Source organism: Marmota monax, unplaced genomic scaffold (assembly GCF_021218885.2).
Source record: "Marmota monax isolate L192 unplaced genomic scaffold, Marmota_monax_Labrador192_F-V1.1 WCK01_AAM20220418_F8-fsc00225, whole genome shotgun sequence".
NCBI lineage: Eukaryota > Metazoa > Chordata > Mammalia > Rodentia > Sciuridae > Marmota > Marmota monax.
The window spans coordinates 2,148,622-2,170,703 of record NW_026694524.1 but is presented as its reverse complement, the minus strand read 5'-3'; the positions used below and the strand labels follow the sequence as shown (position 1 = coordinate 2,170,703).

Here is a 22,082-nt window from a genome sequence, read left to right as displayed (position 1 = left end):
CTTGATTTTTATTAATTTTTAGCAATATTATTTCTTATATTTCTGCTTCTACTCTTATTTTTTCCTTCTAACTACCTAATTTAAAAATAATTTAATTCTTAATCTAGCTTCTTTCTGATACAAGTACTTTAAGTTATAAATGTTCATCTCAGTACTGTTTCATCCCTGAATTTCTGATATTTTAAGCTTTTATTATCAATTAATTAAAAGCAATTTTCATTTACTTGTGCTTTCTTCCTTGACATGTGAGAGGTTTATAAGTGTGCTGTTTAATTTTGAAGTAGTTGACATGCGGGAGTAGGGTTCTATATCTCTTAAGGTGATTGGTTTATTTTATTTTTCTAAATATATATATGTATATTTTTAGTTGTAGTTGGACACAGTACCTTTATTTATGTATTTATTTATTTATTTGGTGCTGAGGATCGAACCCAGCGCCTCACACGTGCTAGGCGAGCACTCTACTGCTGAGCCACAACCCCAGCCCAAGGTGATTGATTTCTAATGTAATAAATCATGCAGGAAACACAGTCTGCATGATTTCAAATTATAAAAAAAAGTAATGGTAATGCTTTTTATATTGATTATTGGTTACATGTTTGTCAAAACATGTCAAAACTGATTAAATTGCATACTTCAAATTGTGCATTTTTTTTGTACTTCAATTTTACCTCAATAAAGTTATGGGAAAAATAAGCAGTCTGAAATTGATGGAAACTGCAGGGTAATTAATTTGAGGTAAGGGCCTGTGTTAATCAGCTTTTTATTCCCATCACCAAAATAGCTTAGAAGAACAATTTAGAGGAAGAAAAATTTATTTTGTCTGTGGGCCTAAGGTGAGGCACAACATCATCATGGTGGAAGAGCCTGGAGGAGGAAATCTTCTTTAGCTCTTGGCCCCTGGGAAGTAGAGAGTGCACAAGGGTGTGCACTTGGGTTTAGGAGCCAGAGACAAAATCTAATCCCCAAAGTTGGCAGCTTCAGTGACCTACTTTCTTTAACCTGTGCCACCTGTCTACACTTACCACCCAGTAGTCCATTCAAAATATTAATCATAATTTATACTAGTTCAGTACAAATGACACTTGTCATTTGTGAAATGGTGAATTTTTCCTGGTTCTCTCATGACCATTATGTTTATTTATGATTGTAATAATTACCTTTCTCTAATCAAGGTAGTAATAAATAAAAACTTAATTTGTTCTACATATCCTGTAACAAGAGCAAAATAATTGAAAAACAAACAAACAAAAACCCTTCAAACCTGAACTCATTCATGAGCCAGGAAAGTTTAGAAATTTCTGATATGGTGTATGGTATTAATAGAAACAGAGATCAAAAAGTACATGCATAGTGTTAGTGCTGCTATGTATTTTGGTATACAAGTAGATGTTAAAATGCCAACACATGCTGGTGCTTATTGATAACTTTTTATCTTTTAATTTCTCAAATAACTTGGATACACTTTTTTAATAACTGTAAACTTTAAATACAACCTCCTCTTTTTTCATTATTTTTTTCCCACTTGTATTTAAGAAAAGGTTTTGAGTTATGATAACAATGTCTGTATGAATAGAACTATGGAAACACACTGAGTATGGAGAACAGTTATAGAGCACAGTCCTTTTTGTTTGAAAAATTTGTCTTGTTATAAGACATACAGCAATTTTTTTTCTATATTAAAATTTAATTTGGGACACTCCTCACTGCTCAAGAAGAGGATCAAGTGTTTTGGGAACTCAAAACTTGTAGAGAGGTTAATGTGTATATGGTTTTGGTATGCTAATTATAAACAGTTTTTGTCCTTAAAGCAGATAAAGTAGAAAGGTCTAAATAACATATTTTACTGCCTGATTCACTATACGCTTGGAAATTGTAATACTGTTTTCTTTTGGGTACCAGAGATTAAACTCAGGGTCACTCAGCCACTGAGTCACATCCCCTTCCCTAGTTTATATTTTATTTAGTGACAGGGTCTCACTGAGTTGCTTAGCATCTTGCTTTTGCTGAGGCTGGCTTTGAACTCTGGATCCTCCTGCCTCAGCTTTCTGAGATGCTGGGATTAAAGGTGTGTGCACAGGGCCTAGCATAATACTGTATTATTATTATTTTTTTTAATCAGCTCTGAAATCTGTCCTGGCCCTTTTTCTGTTGGGCCTAATTAATGAGGTTTTTCTCTTGTATGTTTTTATTTTTTGTTAATGCTGCAATAATGTGGGATTATGTGGTAATGTTGGTAGGGGGAGATGTTGAGGAGAGAATTATTATAATAGAAAAACTCAAGGTTCTTCTAATTTAAATTCATATTTTGAATTTAGAAGTATATTAATTTTCTTTAGGTTTATTCTATTTATTTATTTATTTAATATACAATCAGTTGTCCCTTGGTATGAGGAGGATTGGTTTCAGAACTCCTCCATACCAAAATCTGAGGATGGTCAAGTCTGTTATATAAAAGTGTCATATAGTATTTGCATATAACCAGTGCACATCCTCTAGTATGATGTAAATCATCTCTAAATTGCTAAAATATTTAATACAATGTAAATGTTATGAAAAAAGTTGTTACATTGTATTGTTTAGGGAATAACAGGTCGGTATGTATAAGTTTAATGCAGGTGCATTTTTTTTCCTACCAGATGTGTTTGCTCCTCCATTGATTGGATTCATAGATAACCACAGATAAAGAGGGTCAACTGTATATACATAGATATATGTAGAAAAGTTTACCTAGTTTACTACAAAATGTATTATGTATATGTATATATAATATACAAGTCTTTATGAGTGTGTGTATATGTGTGTGTGTGTATATACATACACACACACACAGATATATATATATTTGGGGTCCAGACCTACATCTAGTCCCTTAGGTGTCCTTTTTTAGGCAGGGCTTCCTAGACACCACACCCTGCATCATTTTTTGTTTATGTTCTTGTTACTGGCTTTAAGAGACCAGTTCAGTTGTCTTATAGAATGTTCCTTTTGCTGTTTGTTTTATTGTTTTCTTAGGCTATTGTTCAGCTTATTTCTTTAACCCCTGTACTTTCACTTAAATTAACCATGAGCCATTTGCTTAACATTTTTTTAATGCCTTCCTGGCTTATGTTCATCAGGGTTTACAAAAGTTTTTTTAGCCAGAAGAAGTTGTGCATGCCTGTAAATCTCAGAGGCTGAGGCAGGCAAATAGAAGTTGGAGGTCAGCTTGAGCAGTGTAGAGAGACCCTGTCTTAAAATGTGAAAAAATAAATAATAAATAAACAACAACAACAAAAAAACCCAAATAAGTGGCTGGGGTTGTACCTCAGTGGTAGAGCACTTGCCTGGCATGTGCAAAGCCCTGGGTTAAATCTCCAGTACCACAACAAAGCAAAATACAACACAACAAAACAAAAATTGTTTTAAATGTTTTCTCTCTTATAATGACATTTTCTTTCCTGGGACAGTTTGAGGGTAGATTACAGAAGCAGAACATTTCAGTCCTCAGTGTTCTATATACCTTTCTATATAATAAGACTATTTTCTTAAATAACTGTAAATTCATGTTTTGAATTTAGAAGTATATTTATTATATGAGAAATGCTATGCCACTGCCATTTTTGTTGGCCCAGAAGTTGATATTCTGTGGAAAAGTGTAACCGAAAGCATTGTCCCCAATGCCAATTAATGCCAATTTAATAATGAGGACATGGTTTTGAGAAAAAGCAAAAAGAAGGTGTATTGCTTTCCTAGCAAAGGAGAAACACCTAGGACTCTGTCCCAAATCCTGTGACTCCCCATCAGGAGGGGCAGTGGGTTTTAAAGAAACTTTTTAAGGGTTACAATCCAGGTGTGCTTGGGTAGGGGGTTCCAGGGTGCCAGCTGTGTGTTAGAATTCACTTGTTAATTTGGGAGATACTCACTTCCCAGATCCTCAGAAATGATAATGCTGTCTCCCTAATCTTGTTAGGGTGGGGGAAAGGGGAGAAGAGAGGAAAAAAAACATGTTCTTAAAAAAAAAATAAGCCTTAGAGCAAAGAGGGCTATATTGAGAAGGTGAAGGGACCATTGTTACAAATACATGGATGAGAGTATGGATAACAGTATTGAAAAGTAATTCGGAATTGGACACTATGCTTAAGCTATCTTAAGTTCTTTACCTTAAATTTCATGTGTTAAAAAAAGTGAAGGAAATGTGATAAAAATAATTCAGCACAGTTTTAAGTACTAATTCTAAGTGTAAGCACACTTAATTTGAAGTGTTTTTTTTCATTCTCATGGTACATAAATTATGATTCTTCTTAAATTTGAAGTCTTAGATTCATTGATAATGTATTTTCATAATTTGCATGAAAATAACTTTCACCCTTGTTTTAAGGTATTTTTCTTGCACAAACAATTCTTGGTTATTGCTTATTTCTACAGATTTCTAGCTTCACTGAATACTTTTGAAAAATTGGTTGTTATTTATTTCAGTATTGTTTAGCTTAATTCTCTAACCTCCTGTTAACCACCTGTCATCTTTTGAAGCTCTTATTTCTTCTGACTTCTTTTGAAAGATCTTCTCATTGTTATTTGTAACTTCCCTTTGTGTATACAATTTCATTTTATTTATTACGAATTGTGAATGTGTGCATTGCTTTCACTAGAAAAATGTTTGCTACTACATCTTCAAATGTTACTGATGCCCCATTTTATTCTTTCACCTCTCCAGCTGCTTTTACTTATTTATTTGGGTACTGGGTATTGAACCCAGGGATGCTTTGCCATTGAACCACCTCCCCCACGTACCCCTTCTTCTTTTTATTTTTTATTTGGAGACAAGGTCTTGCTAAGTGTTTTAGGACCTGGCTAATTTGCTGAGGCTGGTCTCTGTCTTGTAATCCTCTTGCCTCAGCCTCCTGTGTTGCTGGGATTTCAGGCGGGTACCACTGCACCCATTTCATAACTGGTTTTAGAACTATAATAGACTTCACTTCCTAGTGCTTAACTTCATTTTCATATTTCCTCTGTGTTGTTGTTCTGCATTGTGAATAATTTCTAGCACACTCCCTTTTAGTTCATTCATTCTGTAGCTACAATTAATGTAAAATTTCTTTCTCTGTTCTATCATGGGGTAAAGTTTTTTGTTATTTGTTTTGTTTTGGAAAGAAATTTTTTAGTGTATCGTTTTATTAAATGTATCCTACATTACTGTTGAAAAGGAAAGCTCTAGGTCTCAGGTATTGGCAATTGAATTTTGCTTGTCTGTTTTTCCCTTTTAGTTTTCAGCCTTTTCCCTTTTGTTGACAGCTCAGCCATTCATTTATAAAGATAGGTTTCACATATTTTATCTAGCATTTTAATAGTTTTGTATCAGAAGGGTTTTCCAACTTATTACTTTGGCCAGTTGGTCATATATTTGGAAGTGGAATGCATTGAAGACTCTTAGCTATTATACCATAATTAAGAAAATGTAAATGAAAATGCTGGGACACTTGAAAAAATACTTTAATTTGTGCTTTAGATATAAATGAAAAGCTATAAATACAAAGGAAAGAAGTTTATGGATGGCATTTAACAATATGCAGAACAAGCCTGAAGTCTTCATATTGTTTGACCTAATAATTCTACTTCTAGAACGTAGACATGATGGCTTATGTGGGATGGCACATTAGATAGGTGTGGATTCCATCTATTATAGAGACTTTAAATGGTGACTTAAAAGAAGAGAGATTTTTTTATATCTCTGTAGTTCATAGGTAGAGATATTCATGGTGGCAAGGCAGTTTTGTTCCATGATGCTATTTAGGGCTATTGATGGTGTGTTATCCTTGACTCCATAGTTTAAGGTTTCTTGGAGCTGGTGCTGCTCCAAAAAAAGCTGGTCAGAGGAAGAGGAAGCAGAAAGTAACAGCTTTTTTCTTTAAGGGAATTATAAGATGGCCTTCTACCACCATTTTATTGGTGAGTCTTTAGTAATATACTTTGAGGGGGAATGTGAAATGTGAGAATAGGATGGAGAACAATAAAAAGAAACTCCACATTTTGCAAGATAGAATATATTATTTTTTTTTAAATATTTATTTATTTATTTTTAGTTCTCGGCGGACACAACATCTTTGTTATATGTGGTGCTGAGGATTGAACCCAGGCCGCACGCATGCCAGGCAAGGGCGCTACCGCTTGAGCCACATCCCCAGCCCTAGAATATATTATTAATGCAGATTAGCTCATGTATCATTGGTAGATGGGGAAATTATGTTTATGTGATGTGGAAGTCTTATTGCCTCACTCAGTTTTTTCCCCCTGGGTAATGGGAGTATAATTATAAATGTCAGTAGGAAAGAAGAGTTTTCAGCTTGGCTGCTATACTTGCAGCAGGAGTCATTTAGTCTAGATCTTAAGAAAATCAAGGATGATCACCTTTGGGCTGCAGATGTGCCTCAGTGGTAGAGTGCTTGCTGAATACTTGTGAGGCCCTAGGTTTGATTCCCACGACCACAAAAAAAACAAAAGACAACAACAACAAATAGGGATAACTACCTTTATCCAGGACTCCCCCGACAGGGACTTCAATAGTTTTTAACGTTCTCAGCTATTTCCATTCTTTCAGGATCATCCAGCTCCACTTTAATTAAAGGATTGTTACCATTCTAACTTCATTTTTTTGTACATTTTTAATAACAACTGAGGCATGCCATTCTAATCTTCCTTCAGGCTTTTTCCAGGTACTAGTTATCATTTTGAAATTCTCTGGTTATGTTACATAAACCCTGTCATGTCTCATGTATATTCTTTGGGTAAATTATCTTGTGCTAGATAATTTTCATGGTGGTGTTTAGATACATTATATTCTAAATATTTTACATGTATAAATTATCTAATTGTTCATAATAATCCTGTATGAAATAGAGATACTGCTTTCTGTATTTTACAAAGATGAAGAAATTGAGATGAATTAGTTAACTTGTTTTATGAGTTTTAATAGCTAGTAAGTAAAAAGGCTGAGATTACAACCCAAGTCTAATGTCAACTACAATTTGATTTCATGATTGCTAGGACTACTATACACAGGTCTTGATAGCAGAAATTTTGCCGCAGTGCTGTAACTTTGGGCTTGATGTATATTATAAGATTTAGCTAATGTCTTTTGCTGTATTATTGGTACTAAGAAAAACCTTTTAATTATCCAAAGAGTAGTTCAGACTATATTAAGTGATTCAGTCTAAGTTGAATTAGCAAAGAATTAAATTCTTCAGTGATAACTTTATAGCAGGTTATTAGACTGTAAGGCATTGATTTAGTCAGTAGCAGACTTTTCCTAAATAATTTATATATGTCAGTTACTTTATTATAAAGATCAAAATACACCTTGGTTTCTATCTATCATTATAGACTCATATTCTGGTGGAGGAGATAATTAGTATATCTGTAATAAACATTGGTATTCATTTGTGAATAGCAGAAAACATACTTCTCTTTGGGTTTGGAATGCGCCAGCTAATCACTTGGAAAACAGAAAGGTGAGTGTTGTTAAAGGTGGATACAAATTTGCCAAATGGAGAAATGAGTGTAGGGAAAGATGACAGTGGCTTTTTCAGGCAAAGGAAGCAATCATAGTTACAGTCAGAGAAGTGTGTAAGAATATATTTTATTCATAGATCTGCATGTTATTTGTTGTGACTGATGTGGTATCTGTGAAACTAGGAAAATTCAGCAAGAGTCAAAAAATGAAGACTTTTATAAATCAGGCTAGATTATAGGAACTCTTCAGACAGAGAAGTTTAAAATTAAAAGTGTCATTTTATTTTTCTGGGGATTGAACCTAGGGGTACTTTACCACTGAGATATACCTCTAGTCCTATTTTTTATTTTGAGACAGGGTCTAAGTTTCTGGGAGTCTTGCTACTATAATGCTGAGGCTGGTGTCAAACTGAAGATCCTCCTGCATCAGCTTACCAAATTGCTGGGATTATAGGCATGTGCCTTCATGCCTGGCTTCCTTTTGAGGGTTTTGTTTTTGTTTTTTGTTTGTGTACCAGGGATTGAACCTAGGGGTCCTTTGCCACTGAGCCACATCTCTAGCCCTTTTTATTTTTTATTTTGAGACAGGTCTCATTAAGTTGCTTGGGGTCTTGCTAAATTGCTGAGGCTGGTCTCAGTCTTGCAATCCTCCTGCTTTAGCCTTCTGAGTCACCACTGCACTCGGCATTGTTTGAGTTTTTGAAAGCTCATTGGCAGTCATGTTGAAGGCAGATTGGAAAGATTGGAAATGGAGGGAGAAGTTAGAGTTGGGGAGACGAGATAACTGTTGAAATAAAACAGAAGATAGAGTTGAAGTCCGAAATAATCTATAGAAAGACAGTAGGAATGGAGAGGGGGTAGATTGAAAGGCTTTTAGATTCTAAAATGAGCTTTGTGGATAGAATGAATGTGTTTCACTTATGGGGAGGAGGTGAGAGGAGAAAAGTAGGATTAATTTTTAGCTTGGTCTACAGTTGAGGTTGTGGTACCAGTAGAACATGTGTTTGAACAGTCTATTGTTCAATCTTGGTTTCCTTTTGTTTCAGGTATTCATAGGATGTGTAGCAAGTGGAAGAAACTCAAAGGCAGTTGAAAATTCTTGCCTGGAGCTTTTGGAATGTCCTTATTACCTTCATTGACCTTTTTGGTCCCCAAAATAGCCCCCCACCAGTTTTACTGGCTTTGTGGAATAAAGTTTAGAGCAGAGAAGCATTAATCAGGACATTTGATTTTTTTTTTTCCAGTTTGTCATGAGTTAGTTTCTTTCTCCTCCTGAGGATTGAATCCAGGGCCTTGTACATACCAGGCAGATGACTCTACCACTGAGCCACATCTCCATCTTGAGTTTATTTCTTAAAAATATCTGAGCATAATATCTTTGAAGTTGTCTTCAAAGATGACTATTGAACTAAGGGATGCCTGATGGTAGTTATAACCAGATAACCCTCCCAAATTGTCAACATTATAACAATATGTTGTCATTTAGAACCTAGTTAGTTGTCCTAGACTACATTCGGTTTAGATCATATGTAATAAAAGTTTCAGAAACCTTAATATTACTTTTATTAACATTTTCTTCTTTTCATCCCGCCTTCCTTTCCTTTGGGAAACCATTGCCTTCTCATTAGTGCTACTTTGTCCTTCCTGCTCCTAGGGTAAAGGTTTAGACTGTTGTTTTCTCAACAACATATCACAGTCAATACAAAATAACTCTATGGGGGAAGGCAGTGTTCTGATCTTAAATGCATTGATTCTCTGTGTTCTGTAAAGCTTGTTTTCCTTTAAAATCATGGTATGTCCATGACTGTCCTGCCATTCCGCGCCCAGTCAGAAGCTTACACACAGGTTGATGCTTGTTACTGTGGGTGGAAATACACTTTTTTCCAACTTGGGTCTAGTAGTTGAGATCCCACAATCAATTGACAATACACAGATTAAGAGGAAAAAAAGAAAATTTATTTATTCTACACTTGAGAGTTGGTTTGGTGAGCAACTCTGAATAACTGGAAATAAATTTTCAGAATGTCACAGTTGAACGGGGAACAGCAGCTCCAAACCTTGGTTCTTATGTCCCAATGAGGCAAAATTTAAAGTCAAGTCAGATATGAAAAGCCAAGCAAGATGATTTTTAAAGTGAAAATAAGGCTCAAGCAAAGCATTCTCTCAAGAGAAAGAGTGGATCATCTCTGAGCTGAGAATGACAGAGGAAACTTAATGCTACTTCCAAAATTATTGCTGTTTTATGTTTGCCATGAGAATTGGGTTTCACCTTCTGCAGTCTTCACCAGACCAGTGTTTAACTCCACCTATGCATTGAGTGGGTTGGGGGGTTTGACCCTTGTTGGTCCTTTCCAGAACTGTCCTGGTGACCATATCATTCAGAGGGGCTTCATCTAAAAGTCATTCCTATGTTAATGTGTGTGCTGGGGTCATTGACTAGGAAACTGTTTTAGTATGCCTGTGCTACCAAAGAAATTTCCCTTCTAATATACATTGTGAAAAACCTGTGACCATAACTGACTTTACAATGATCCCAGTAGACCCTGTCAGGTGTTAGTCCCATTGATCTTTCTTTCTTGCCACATTTCTTTAAAAAATTTTTCTTTTTAAATTTTAGATGGACGCAATATTTTTTTATTATTTATTTATTTTTATGTGGTGCTGAGGATCAAACTTGGTGCTTCACACATAGTAGGCAATCACTCTACCATTGAGCTACAACCCCAGCCCCACCATATTTCTTAATTGCCTCCCTTTGTTATCACCCATTTATGCTCAAGTTTAGTACACCTGTTGTTTTCCCATAAGTTACTCAATTATTCATTAAAGGCAATTTAAGGAAACCCTGTGACCACTGCCCATATATATATATAACCTCTCCCATTACCATTTGTTACCATCAATAAACCTACGTTGATATCATTATTACCCAAATGCTATAGTTTATGTTAGAGTTCACTTTCGTTCCTGTTCCATTGATTTGGAAAAAATGTAAAATGATATCTATCTACCATTATAGTATTGTAGAGTATTTTTACTGCCCTAAAAATTCTCTGTGCTCTTCCTGTTTGTCCCTCCCTCCCCTAGTAATCAGATCTTTTTACTGCCTCCATACTTTCTACCTTTTCCAGTTGGACTTTTTGATAGTAATGGAATTTGATACTAATGAATTTCTGCTTTCCAGTGTTAAGGGGCAGTCTTTTTTCAATCTGGAACCTCCTTGGAAGGTGGGAAGGGCATCTGTCTAGAGAACTGCTTATTGTTCAGATGTTTTCAATTTAAAGTGATTTTTCATACCACTTTGGTATGCTATTAATTCCTTTAGCCTTCTGGTGACTATGACACAGTAACAGAAGAGAAAAGGCGACACAAGGAGAAAAAGAAAACACATCTTTTCTAGAAACTCCATGGTACAAATCTGCTTGTTCTCAATGGCAGGAATTGTGTTACATTACCAGGTTTATCTCACTGAAGGTGGCTGGGAAGAGGGGCTTGGTTATCCAACCAGCATGCCTTTCATGAGATTTCAGAGACTTAAGAAGATTTTGTAGCGGTTGTCTAATATAAGATGGCCAAAGTTTTCTTTATTTCACCTTTTATTCTGTAAAGTTCACTGTTACTATGATTTAGCACTCTTTTTCCCAGTCACTTCTGGGATGTTCATGAAAATGGAAGCAGCACCTTCAATTACCTTTCCTTCAGTTTGGAAATAGCCTGAGGAAACTATGACAAACAGCAATGTCTATTTCCCATTTCTTACTGTTTTTAATACCTTTTTCCTATAGGGCTAGATAGAATAAAGCTCGCAGCCTTTTAACTTTGAAAATTACAGTTTGCTTCCCTTTCTTGTCTGGGGTTGTACAGTTTGGAGCCCTAATTATGTAACCGAGCATTCAGAAGTTTATCTAAGAACTGTGTGGTTATCTAAGAGCTATATTAGGGATTAGTGGAAACACCACTGTGGATTTCAGTTTTGGCAAACTGCTAACCTAATGAACTACATCCTTTACTGCAATGGCTTTACTGTAGACACAGTATAAGAATCTTCACTAGAAACTGATAGTAATCTCATCAAGATATAATTTCTTAACTTGCTGTGGTAATGGGTACTGTAATAACAGTCTAGGTCAGAGGTTGGCAAACCTCCTTTGTAGAGGGCTAGATAATAAATATTTTAGGTTTTATAAATCAGATGATTTCCAGTGAAATTTCTTACCTCAACTGTTGTAGCTGAAAATAACCATAGACAATATATTAATGATGGGTGTGGCCATGGACTGCCTGGTTTTGTTCTGTGTACCATAATTTACTGGTTTCTCTAGTGGGTATTCTTACCATAAGAATGTACTCTGAGGTATCAGTACAGCAATGCTTTCGTATCTGCAGTTTTGCTTTTCATAGTTTCACATGGCTGAGACCAACTACGGAGAATTACAGAAATAAACAATTGATAAGTTTTAAATTTCCTGCTGTTCTGATAGTGTGTCTGAAGTCTTGCGCCATGCCACTCCATCCTGCTGGGGATGTGAATCATCTCTTTGTCCAATATATTTACATTGTATATGTTACCTGTTTGTTAGTCAATTATTAGTCCTCAGGGTTATCATATGTTAACTGTCTTGGTATCATAGTGCTTGTGTTCAGGTGACCCTTATTTTACTAAATAATTGCCCTACAATGCAGGAGTAGTGATGCAGGCAATTTGGATATACGAAAGAGGAATCATGAATTGCTTCCTATAAGTAAAATGATGTAAGTTCTCGATTTAATTAATAAGAGAAGAAAATTTTATGCCAAGATTGTTAAGAATGAATTCTCTATCTGAAATTGTGGAGAAGGAAAAAGAAATTCACACTACTTTTGCTATCACACCTCAAACTGCAGAAATTTTGGTTACAGTATGTAAGTATGTGATAAGTGCTTAGTTAATATGGATATTAAATTTGTGGACAGAAGACATAGGAGACAATATGTTCTAATTGACAGCAACAGGTTGTCCTGGAAAGCATTGAGCCTATACAAAGATTTCAGCAAAGGATCCTCTGAAAAGAGTGACACTAAGCCATTTACTTCAAGTAAAGGATGGTTAAAATTGAGGAATTAAGTTTGGACTGCAAAATATAAAAATTCCCGAGAGTTTGTGTCTGTGATGAAAAGGCTGCTGCCACATATCTAGTGAAGTTGATTAAGGACACTGTTTAAGTCTTGATTTGTGACAAAATCTGGCCCTTCTAGAAAAAGATACCCAATAAACTTATATTCATAAAAATGTAAAGGAGGCACAAGGGCACGAAACATAGAAGGACAAATTAACTCTGGTATTCTGTGGCAACACTGCAGGTCATATGATAAAACTAGGAGTATGTAGTGAGCGAGGAACCCACATGATCTCAAGAAAAAACCAATATTATGAGAGAAAGGGTAAAAGCATGTACATTCATATAACTTTTACTACAGTTTGTTATAATTGTTGTATTTTTTAGTTATTGCTGCTAATTTCTTACTATGCTGAATTTATAAATTAAACTTTATGTCATTGGTATGTATGTATAGGAAAAAAATAGCATATATAGAGTTCAGTACTATCTGCAGTTTCTGGCATCTACTGGGGTCTTGGAACCTATGCCCCCATGGATTGGAGGCGGGGGACTCTACACATTTTATAAATTCAAATTTCATAAAACTGCTCCCCTGACTCTTCACAGTAAAGAGTGACTACATGAGATTCAAATTCATTTCCATATTAATTCCTTTACTCAGTTCATTCTTTTGTACAGACCCAATTGGAATACCATTAGCATTTTTGATGAGATAGTATGTTGACTTTTGGAGGGGATATATGTATTTTGGGGCATAGCAATTCATACTTCACTATTTCCAAATATTTTAAGGACCCTTGGCTGAGATGTTTCCATTTCTTTCCCAACCATGCTTGAGATGTAGTACCCAAGTACTATCCTAGCTTTTCTCCTAGTCTTGATTATACTTCATTAAGTTTGTAGCTTGGCATTTATTATTAGACCTTAACTTCAAAAATCTTTTGTCATTAGATTATAAATTCATTGAGAATAGCACCCCGCCCCTTTGTTCACTACCATAGGAGAGGAAAAATAACTATTTCCTATTACTCACTTTAGGTGCATTGTCTGGGGCCCCTGTAATAAAAAGACAAACAAGAGAAAAGTACACGCATTTATTTAATATGAATTTTATGTGACATGGGAGCCTTCACAAGGAAGATATGAAGAAACAGCTAAATCTGAGTGTGTTTATGCTAGGTTTGATGAAAGAATAAAAGTCTTCCTCTGTCCTAGGATAAAGGATATGAGCTGACTGGGAGAAACTTAGCAAGGCTTGTTAGTTCAGATTCTTCTCTGTGTCCCTTTATCTTGGGAGGTCGGTGGGGGGATAACTCAAAAATGGGGGTGAAATGACCTTCTTCAGAGAAGGGTAGCAGAAGGTCAGAAAATCCTTCCTACTTGAGCTATTTCTCAAATTTCTTCAGCTTAAATGTTTTGTATGCCAAGGTGCCATATTTTGGCATAATGTGTTCTGAACTTTGTCATCACTATCTTCACAGTACCTTATAACTCGGCTGTAGCTCTAGGTGCTCAATAAATGTTTGGATACCTTTGTTTTTTGTTATTGAAAAATGGGATTCATCTCCTAGTTAATAGTAGATAAGGGCCAGGCCTTCTGCTTGTCTGGGTCACCCAAGGAGACTGAGCACACAACAAAATGATTGGATATAATAAATCTTTGACTTTCTGCTGTATTGAAGCACATTGTCCTACCTAGTAATAGGGATAGACACAGATGATTAGCACTTCTGTTGTTGTGGCATTTTTGTTTGATGAAGTAGAGATTAGTTATTAAATAACAATAACAATAAAACACGGTATTTAAAAGTGAGCTCTAGAGGCTGACCTAGGTTCAGTTTCTGTGTCTACTACTTAGTACCTTCTTAAGCAAGTTCCTTAGTCTGTGATCCTCAGTTTCTTCATTCTATAAACAAAGCCTTCTACTACCTCATAGGGTTATTAGAATCTTTAAAAATAGATATTACCATTTTACAGAAACCTAAGTACTTATTATTACACAATAATAATGTCATATACTTTTTGCTAAGACCAAATTAAGAGGTTGTAAAGATTACCCTGGTTTTAGGTAGAACAGCAAAGTTTCACGGGGAAGGTAACATTTAAATGGATTTTGAAAAATTGATAGAATTTATAGGGTGATAAGGATGGAGCAAGATTTCAGTTGAAGGATGAAGTATGAACAAATAAGAAAGTTGGGAGAATGTAGGATGTGTTATAAAAGTGGAACTACCCCTCAATAAACTCATATTTCCACTTTTCCTACTGGGTTGTTGTCTGTTGTTACACAAGCCTTGCTCCCTTCACCACTAACCTCCCTATCCATGTCCCTAAGAAGACAGTGGTCTTTCAAATCTCGACTTTCTGAATTAACTACTCCTGCGTCCTGAGTATCTATGCCTCCCCTCTCACTCCCTGGATTTCATGCTTCTTGAGAGTGGAATATTTTATTCATTTTGGCTTGTTCAACCCTGTGTATTGTCCCTGGCACTCAATAAATGCTTAAAATTATTTCAGTTGGTGAATTAGCAAATGAATGATCCTGATTAAAAACAATTTCAACTAAATTTTTAACAAATTTAGTATGAATTTTTGAAATGGATGTTGTCTGAGACCTTTGTGACTTCCCTGAATTTGTGACTACCTCTGTCACATAATGTTCTAATTCAGAAAGTTGGGGGTAATAAGAACTTAGGGAAATTGAATTTTCATTTAATTACATTTTGTGATATACTTCAATTTTAAGTGTTTCTAGGAAGTACTTACAATTCAAAGGAAATGCACAGTGTAATCCTAGAACACATTTTAGTATTAAAAAAAAGTCGTGTTGAAAACACTTATGTTTTGGACTTTTAAACATCTTTTTCTCAAGTCAGCAAAGTGACAGCAGTTGGGGGATAAATGCCCTAGTTCTAGCTATAATCAACTCCCTAATGCATCCTTTTATTGACTTCTTTCCTTCCTGTCTTAGTTCTTCATTCTTTTCAAAAAAGGTATTTTCTGGGGTAATTTCCCAAATAAACTGAAAGTTGTTGTTCTTTTTTTTTTTTTCTTTTTTTCTTTTCTTTCTTTTTTTTTTTTTTTTTTTGGTACCGGGGATTGAACTCAGGGGCACTCGACCACTGAGCCACATCCCCATCCCTATTTTGTATTTTATTTAGAGACAGGGTCTCACTGAATTGCTTAGGGTCTCGCTAAGTTGCTGAGGCTGGCTTTGAACTCGCCATCCTTCTCCCTCAGCCTCCTGAGCCACTGGGATTACAGGTATGCCACCGCGCACGGCTTAAACCAAAACTTCTAAAACCTTTGTCTCAGGGTCTACTTCTTGGGAAATATAACTGAAGACTATATAGCAAAAAACATTTTACTTTAATAATAGTTTAAAATTTTTAATCTTTTAGTAATCAGAGAAATTTTTAATTTAAAATACAGAATATTAGAGAAATTTGTTCATATGAATCAGTGTGAAAGTTTCAGAGAAGATTTACTAAGACAGATTTGCTTAGTTATTGGTACAACATAAACTAGATATTCAAATGTTGGCCTTTCTTGAAGAAAGGGAGTAGGTAGGTAGTTCCTCTTTGGAGACCAGAGGTAAAATGATTCAGGATAAATGTTGGCATCTTTCTGTTTCATACTGCAGAAGGAATCAGATGTGATTAAAACCCAGAATAACCCATGTTATTTTGGCATGTGATTTATCTTTCTCTCTTTTTTAGATGTTCTGATTTGTCTAGGTTTATATTATGTATTTCTTTTGAATTCTAAGTACTTTCCTAGCAATATTGAACGTAAAATTAAAAACAGTTCAAGAAGCAGAAAGAAACAGAGAAAGAATGCAGATGCAAACAAGAGAGAATAGGATAGCATAGTTTTAGCATTTTCTTATTCCTAAAGAAGAGTTTTTTATTTTAAATTTACTGATAGAATTATGCTGATAAGTTTGATTTAATAGAATGTATCTTTGTTGATTAAATTCTGTGCCATATGTTGACTCATCATTGTTATTTTGTTGTTTAAAAGTATATTGTAAATATATTGTAATGCATGATAGAGTTTTAAGAATCTAAAATATCTTGGATACTATATTTTATAGTAATTACATCATATGCAGTAGATATAAATGGTTTTCCTAAAAGTCTCTTTTTCCCTTCCTTTATAGAATGCTGCCTTTTTATATGGTCTTGGTTTGGTCTACTTCCATTACAATGCATTTCAGTGGTAAGTTGACATAAAACTAATAACTCCAGTTGTTCCCAGTAAATAGTTTGTTTTAGTTTCTTTGGTTTGTTTTTGCTTGATTATGTGTGTATGAGTGTGTGTGTGTGTATGTGTATGTGTGTGTACACACATACACATACACACACACACACTCATACATAGTCTGTACAAAATATTTTTGTGTCAGTAACCCTACATTTTTCAGTAGTCTATTGAAATGATTAGATTTTTCCTCCAGATGTGTTGACTCGCCTTAGATTATTAGAATTGTGTATATAGAAGAATCTGATATGAGATTCTGGTCAAAGAAGGTTTAAATTAGGAAGCATTTTGAAATTTCTCACTCATTGTAGACTGGTAGTCCCAGGTTAGTTTGAACTAAAGAATGACTATGATCTCAAGATCTGTGGGTAAATGATCCATGATGACCAGTATTTTTATTGATACATGATGACCAGTAATTTTACCTTTTCTGACTCCTCCCTGCCATACAATGGCTACCACTTTACAATTTCTAATAACTATGTACCAGTTCATAAACTCTTAATTCTCTCTTCTATAAGAAAAATGGTAACATTTCAGAGTTGGAGATTAATTTTTATAGCAATGTGTAAGATTTTATAAAGTGTGGGGCTCTGTTACTATGGCCTTTGTCCCATTGTTATTTTTCTCTTTACCAGATAGCTCCTTTAATGGAAAGAATATAGAATTTGAGTTGAAAGATTGGCATTCTGGTTGTAACATTGCCACTTTGTTTGCTCTTGAGTCAAATAATTTCCCTAGATTTGTTTTCTCATTGGTTTATAAAAAGAAAACGACATTATAGTCATAGGTATTTTACAGAATTTTGATGCTCAGATGTAATAATATACGTCTTTTAAACTGCAAAGCCTTGCATAAACTTGTTTTAAAAATTTGAAGTGTATTTAACTTTGTCAGTGAGAGTTCAGAGGAAGGTGATTATGTGTTTGGCTGAAGGTTATAACTCTTTTATGTACCTGATATGTATCCTGAGTATTTAGTACAGAACTTCCACATATTCATTGGCAGTGATTTAATATGGTATCCTTAAAAATGAAACATTGGATGTGACTGGCTTTTTATAGTATGATTTTTTTCTTCCCTACTTGGGTCTTATCTTTTGGTCCTGTTGGCTTTTGATCATGTATGGAAACCACATTATTACAGAGCACTTATGTGTGTATATAGAGGATTATAATCCTTCAGAATATTGCTTTTTAGAAACCAGTAATTGAGATCTTCATAAAGAAGCTTTGAAATTTTTCTCTTGAATTTTTCGTGTTTTATAGCAGTTGTTAGTTGAACCTCCTAATATCATGTTCTGTGTTTCATATTTAAAACCAAGGATAAGTACTTGGTAACGTTTCTTGAAAATCTTGCTTATAGAATTCAAAGTTGTAACAGAGAAGTGGTCTTAGAGATAATTTAGTGGGTTTCTCCTTTTTGCATGTGGAGAAAGTAAGTTGTGTATCAGATTCCCCAAGCATGCATGCATATATGTGTGTGTGTGTACGTACACACCAAGTGATTTTTTTTTTTTGTACTGGGGTTTTAACTCAGGGGCACTCAACAGCTGAGCCACACCCTCAGCCCTGTTTTGTATTTTATTTAGAGACAAGGTCTCACTGAGTTGCTTAGTGCCTCTCTGTTGCTGAGGCTGGCTTTGAACCTGTGATCCTCATATCTCAGTTTCCTGAGCTGCTGGGATTACAGGTGTGCACCACTGTACCCATCCTCAAGTGATTATTTTTAATCAGTATTTGTAGTTGTTATCTTGGGGCACATTGATTATCTTTTATGGTATGCCAGAAATAATTTAAATGGAAACCAAGGCAAGGAACAGTTGAGGAATGGCTATATATACCTCATACCAGCTCACCTAGTTTTTTCCCCCACATACCAGTGGTAACTTGTGAGCTTCCCTCTATATTTAAGATAAGAACATAAAGATAGTGAGGAAGCTGTCATCAGTTCAAAGTTTGATTGCTTTAATAAGTATGTGTTCATGTTAAGTTAAGGGTCTTATAGCTGTGGAAAATTATTACCTCTTTTGATTCCTTACCTACATACAATTTCTGTATATTTAGGTTAACCTAAGAAATAAAATTGAGTAATAAAAGGATGAGCAATGTGTGCATTAATAAGTGCCCTCTGCTTTATTGATCTTGTCTTAGTCACCACCATTTTCTCATGTTTTGACTTTCAATGCTGTAGCTACTTCCTAAAATAATACATTTATTGTCTGAATTTACCCTATGTGTTTTCTCTCTTGCTGATTAAATGTTCGTTCACAAACTATACTTAACGTTTCTGCCTCAACTTGTTGTCTCTTGAACAGCTACAAAATGAGAAAGCATGGGGTAGTGCTTAGTGAAAGGTTTAGAGTAGTTTTAAGTGGTAGGAACTTACTTAGGTTAAAGCTAGTTTTGTGTTATATTTGTGAATGCCTGTTGGTTACTGGGGTTAGGAAATTTTAATTACACACCAGATTCTTTGGGGGTGTTGAACAGTGTTTCTAGACAAGAGAATGGCCTCTGCACGCGTGCCTCTCCCCCCTGCCCCCCCCATTGTCAGCACAGAGAATTTGCCTAGGATGGCTCAGTGTTGTATTTCTGATTCATGTATAATTTAAGCAAAATTTGGTATTTGGTTATGGTGTCTGTTGGCATTCAATAAGTGTTGAGAGCCACAGCTGAAGGGGCCCCAGCAAACTTCCAGCTGCCAGCAAACTTCCAGCTGCCGGCTGATGATTGGCTCACAGCGGCCCCAGCAACATCTAGCTGATTGGCTCCTCGGCCCCAGCAACATCTAGCTGATTGGCTCCTCTGCGGTGATGCTCATTGGGCTGTTTCCCTGCCCTTTCAGACCACGGAGCTGCTCATTGGGGGACTTTTTTGGCTCCGCCCACGTGACCCAGCCAATCGGCCTCAAGAGCAGGAGGATTGTGGGAGGTGGAGAGAAGCTTGGAGGGAGAGAGAGGCTTGTGGGAAGCCGGTGGTGGCAGTTGAGGCTCTGAGGGTTTTTCCTGAGAGGCTATTTTGTTTGGCGTGTGTGGTTCTAAAAATAAAGTTAGTTTCTTTTGACAAGTGGCTCCTGATTGTGCCCAGCCAGACTGCGGCATTTGGTGGCTCGCACGGGGAGTGACTGAGGGTAAGTGAACTGCTCGCCCCTGAGGGCAGGGCGAGAGGATGGGTAGCCATTTTAAGATTCTTCTTTTGTTATTTTGTTTCACTTTTGTTTTAAGTTGCCTGTCCCTGGAGATGTGTAAGATGGAAGAAAAACCGCTCACATCTGAGGAACAGATAGGGAGAAAGGACAGATGGACATTTCAGGAGGCTATTATAATGATTTTGTGTTGTTCCAATTTTGTTTCACTCTGTTTCAGTTTTGTCAGGCGTTATCTTGTTGGGTTGTATTATAGTAGAAATACGGGATCAGAAATTAGTAAAAAACAAACTGAAAGAGTGTTAAGTAAATTGTTAGAGGAAGGAGGCATCTCAGTAAAATCAAGAACAATCAGGGCATACGTTGATACAATACAAAAATGTAGCCCATGGCTTTTTAAGGAGGAGTTGTTAAATATATCACAATGGAACCATCATGGTGAAGATTTAAAAAGAATAGAAAAGAAAAGCCCAGGGACTCTGCCAGATGGCACATTGCCATTGTGGACGTTCATATCTTGTTTGCTTAGTCCAAAGCCTTCAGTTCAGACAATGGTAGAGGAAGGAGAAGACATAATGATTCAAGTAAAAGAGAAGGTCTCTCAAGTTAGTCAGACAGAGGAAAAGATTCAAGTAAAAGAGAAGGCCTCTCAAGCTAGTCAGACAGAGAAAGAAAGTGTAAAACAGAAAAAGCCATCAGGGGGAAAGTTACAACAGGAGACTGCTACTAACACCTTTCTATCACCAGAGGACGTAAGTGTCCAACTAACAAGGCCACCTCCATATGCTGGGAGGTCCCCAACCCCCGCAGTTGATAGTTGGGATCCTGAGACAAGATCTCAAATATTAACATGCCCTGTATTTGAGGCAGGAGGGCAGCGATTTTACCAAGTTTTAAATTTCAAAACAGTGAAGCAGCTAAAAGAGGCTGTAACAACCTATGGTCCTCAAGCACCCTTCACTGTAAGCATGGTCGAATCCATTAACAACTTGAACATGACGCCAGCAGATTGGGCTAATATGTGTAAAGCTGTGCTAAATGGAGGACAATACCTGTTATGGAAGGTTGCCAATGAGGAATTTTGCAAGGAGACGGCTAGGTGAAATGCAGCAGCTGGTTATCCTCAGAGAAATCTAGATATGTTGTTAGGAAAGGGACCTTATGAGGATCAGCAGCAACAAATTGCATATGATCCTGGCGTATACTCACAAATTGCTGCAGATGCAATTAAGGCATGGAAGACTTTACAAGGACATGGAGGTTTACAAGGTCAATTATCTAAGGTAATACAAGGAGCTAATGAACCTTATGCTGAATTTGTAGATAGGCTTATTCAAACAGCTACCAGAGTTTTTGGGAATACAGAACAAGCAATGCCATTACTAAAACACCTGGCTTATGAGCAAGCGAATCGTTGGTGCAGAGATATCATTAGACCATGGAAACATGAAGATTTAAACACATATATTAAATTATGTAGAGACATTAATGAACAAGAACAAGTCGTGGCAGCTGCAGTAAAACAGGCTTTAGATGCCAGAGACATTAATGAATAAGGGCAAATTGTGGCAGCTGCAATAAAACAGGCTTTAGATGCCAGGCCAAGAACATGCTACAATTGTGAACAAACAGGACATTTTAAAAGGAATTGCCCCATTGGAGGAGGGTTTAACAAAACTAGGTATCAAAGGAGTAGAATACCAGGTATTTGCCCACGATGCCGTAGAGGGAGACATTGGGCTAATGAATGCCGTTCTCAAACCACCATAGAGGGTACTCCATTATCAAAAAACGAACAAGGACCAGGTGTTTATCCACGATATCGTGGAGAAAGGCATCAGGCTCCATTGCCAAAAAATGGATAGGGGGGCCCAATGCTCCGGGGCCCGAAACCACAAACATACGGAGCACTGGAGGAACCCAGCAACCCCATCAGGGTAGTGCCCAGGACACATTGTCCATCAGATCCCTCATCAGACAAACCAGAGGGAGCGCAGGGTTGGACATCTGCGCCTCCGCCAGAGCAGTACTAACTCCAGAGATGGGAGTTCAAATCATTCCCACAGGGGTGAAAGGACCGCTTCCCAA

The 22,082-nt window shown here is 36.3% G+C and overlaps 1 protein-coding gene across 7 annotated transcripts in view; it reads left to right on the top strand.

Moving 5' to 3' along the window:
* Kdm6a (lysine demethylase 6A) overlaps nt 1-22,082 on the top strand; it is a 256,255-nt gene that overhangs the window by 132,352 nt on the left and 101,821 nt on the right. For 6 of the 7 annotated variants that reach the window (XM_046420182.2, XM_058571463.1, XM_046420179.2 and 3 more), the window contains exon 5: nt 16,750-16,808. In XM_046420182.2, the coding sequence (XP_046276138.1) occupies nt 16,750-16,808 (59 nt within the window). Of the gene's footprint in view, nt 1-15,831; nt 15,852-16,749; nt 16,809-22,082 lie in introns of those variants that run through there. The other variant, XM_058571464.1, reaches the window with a different exon arrangement.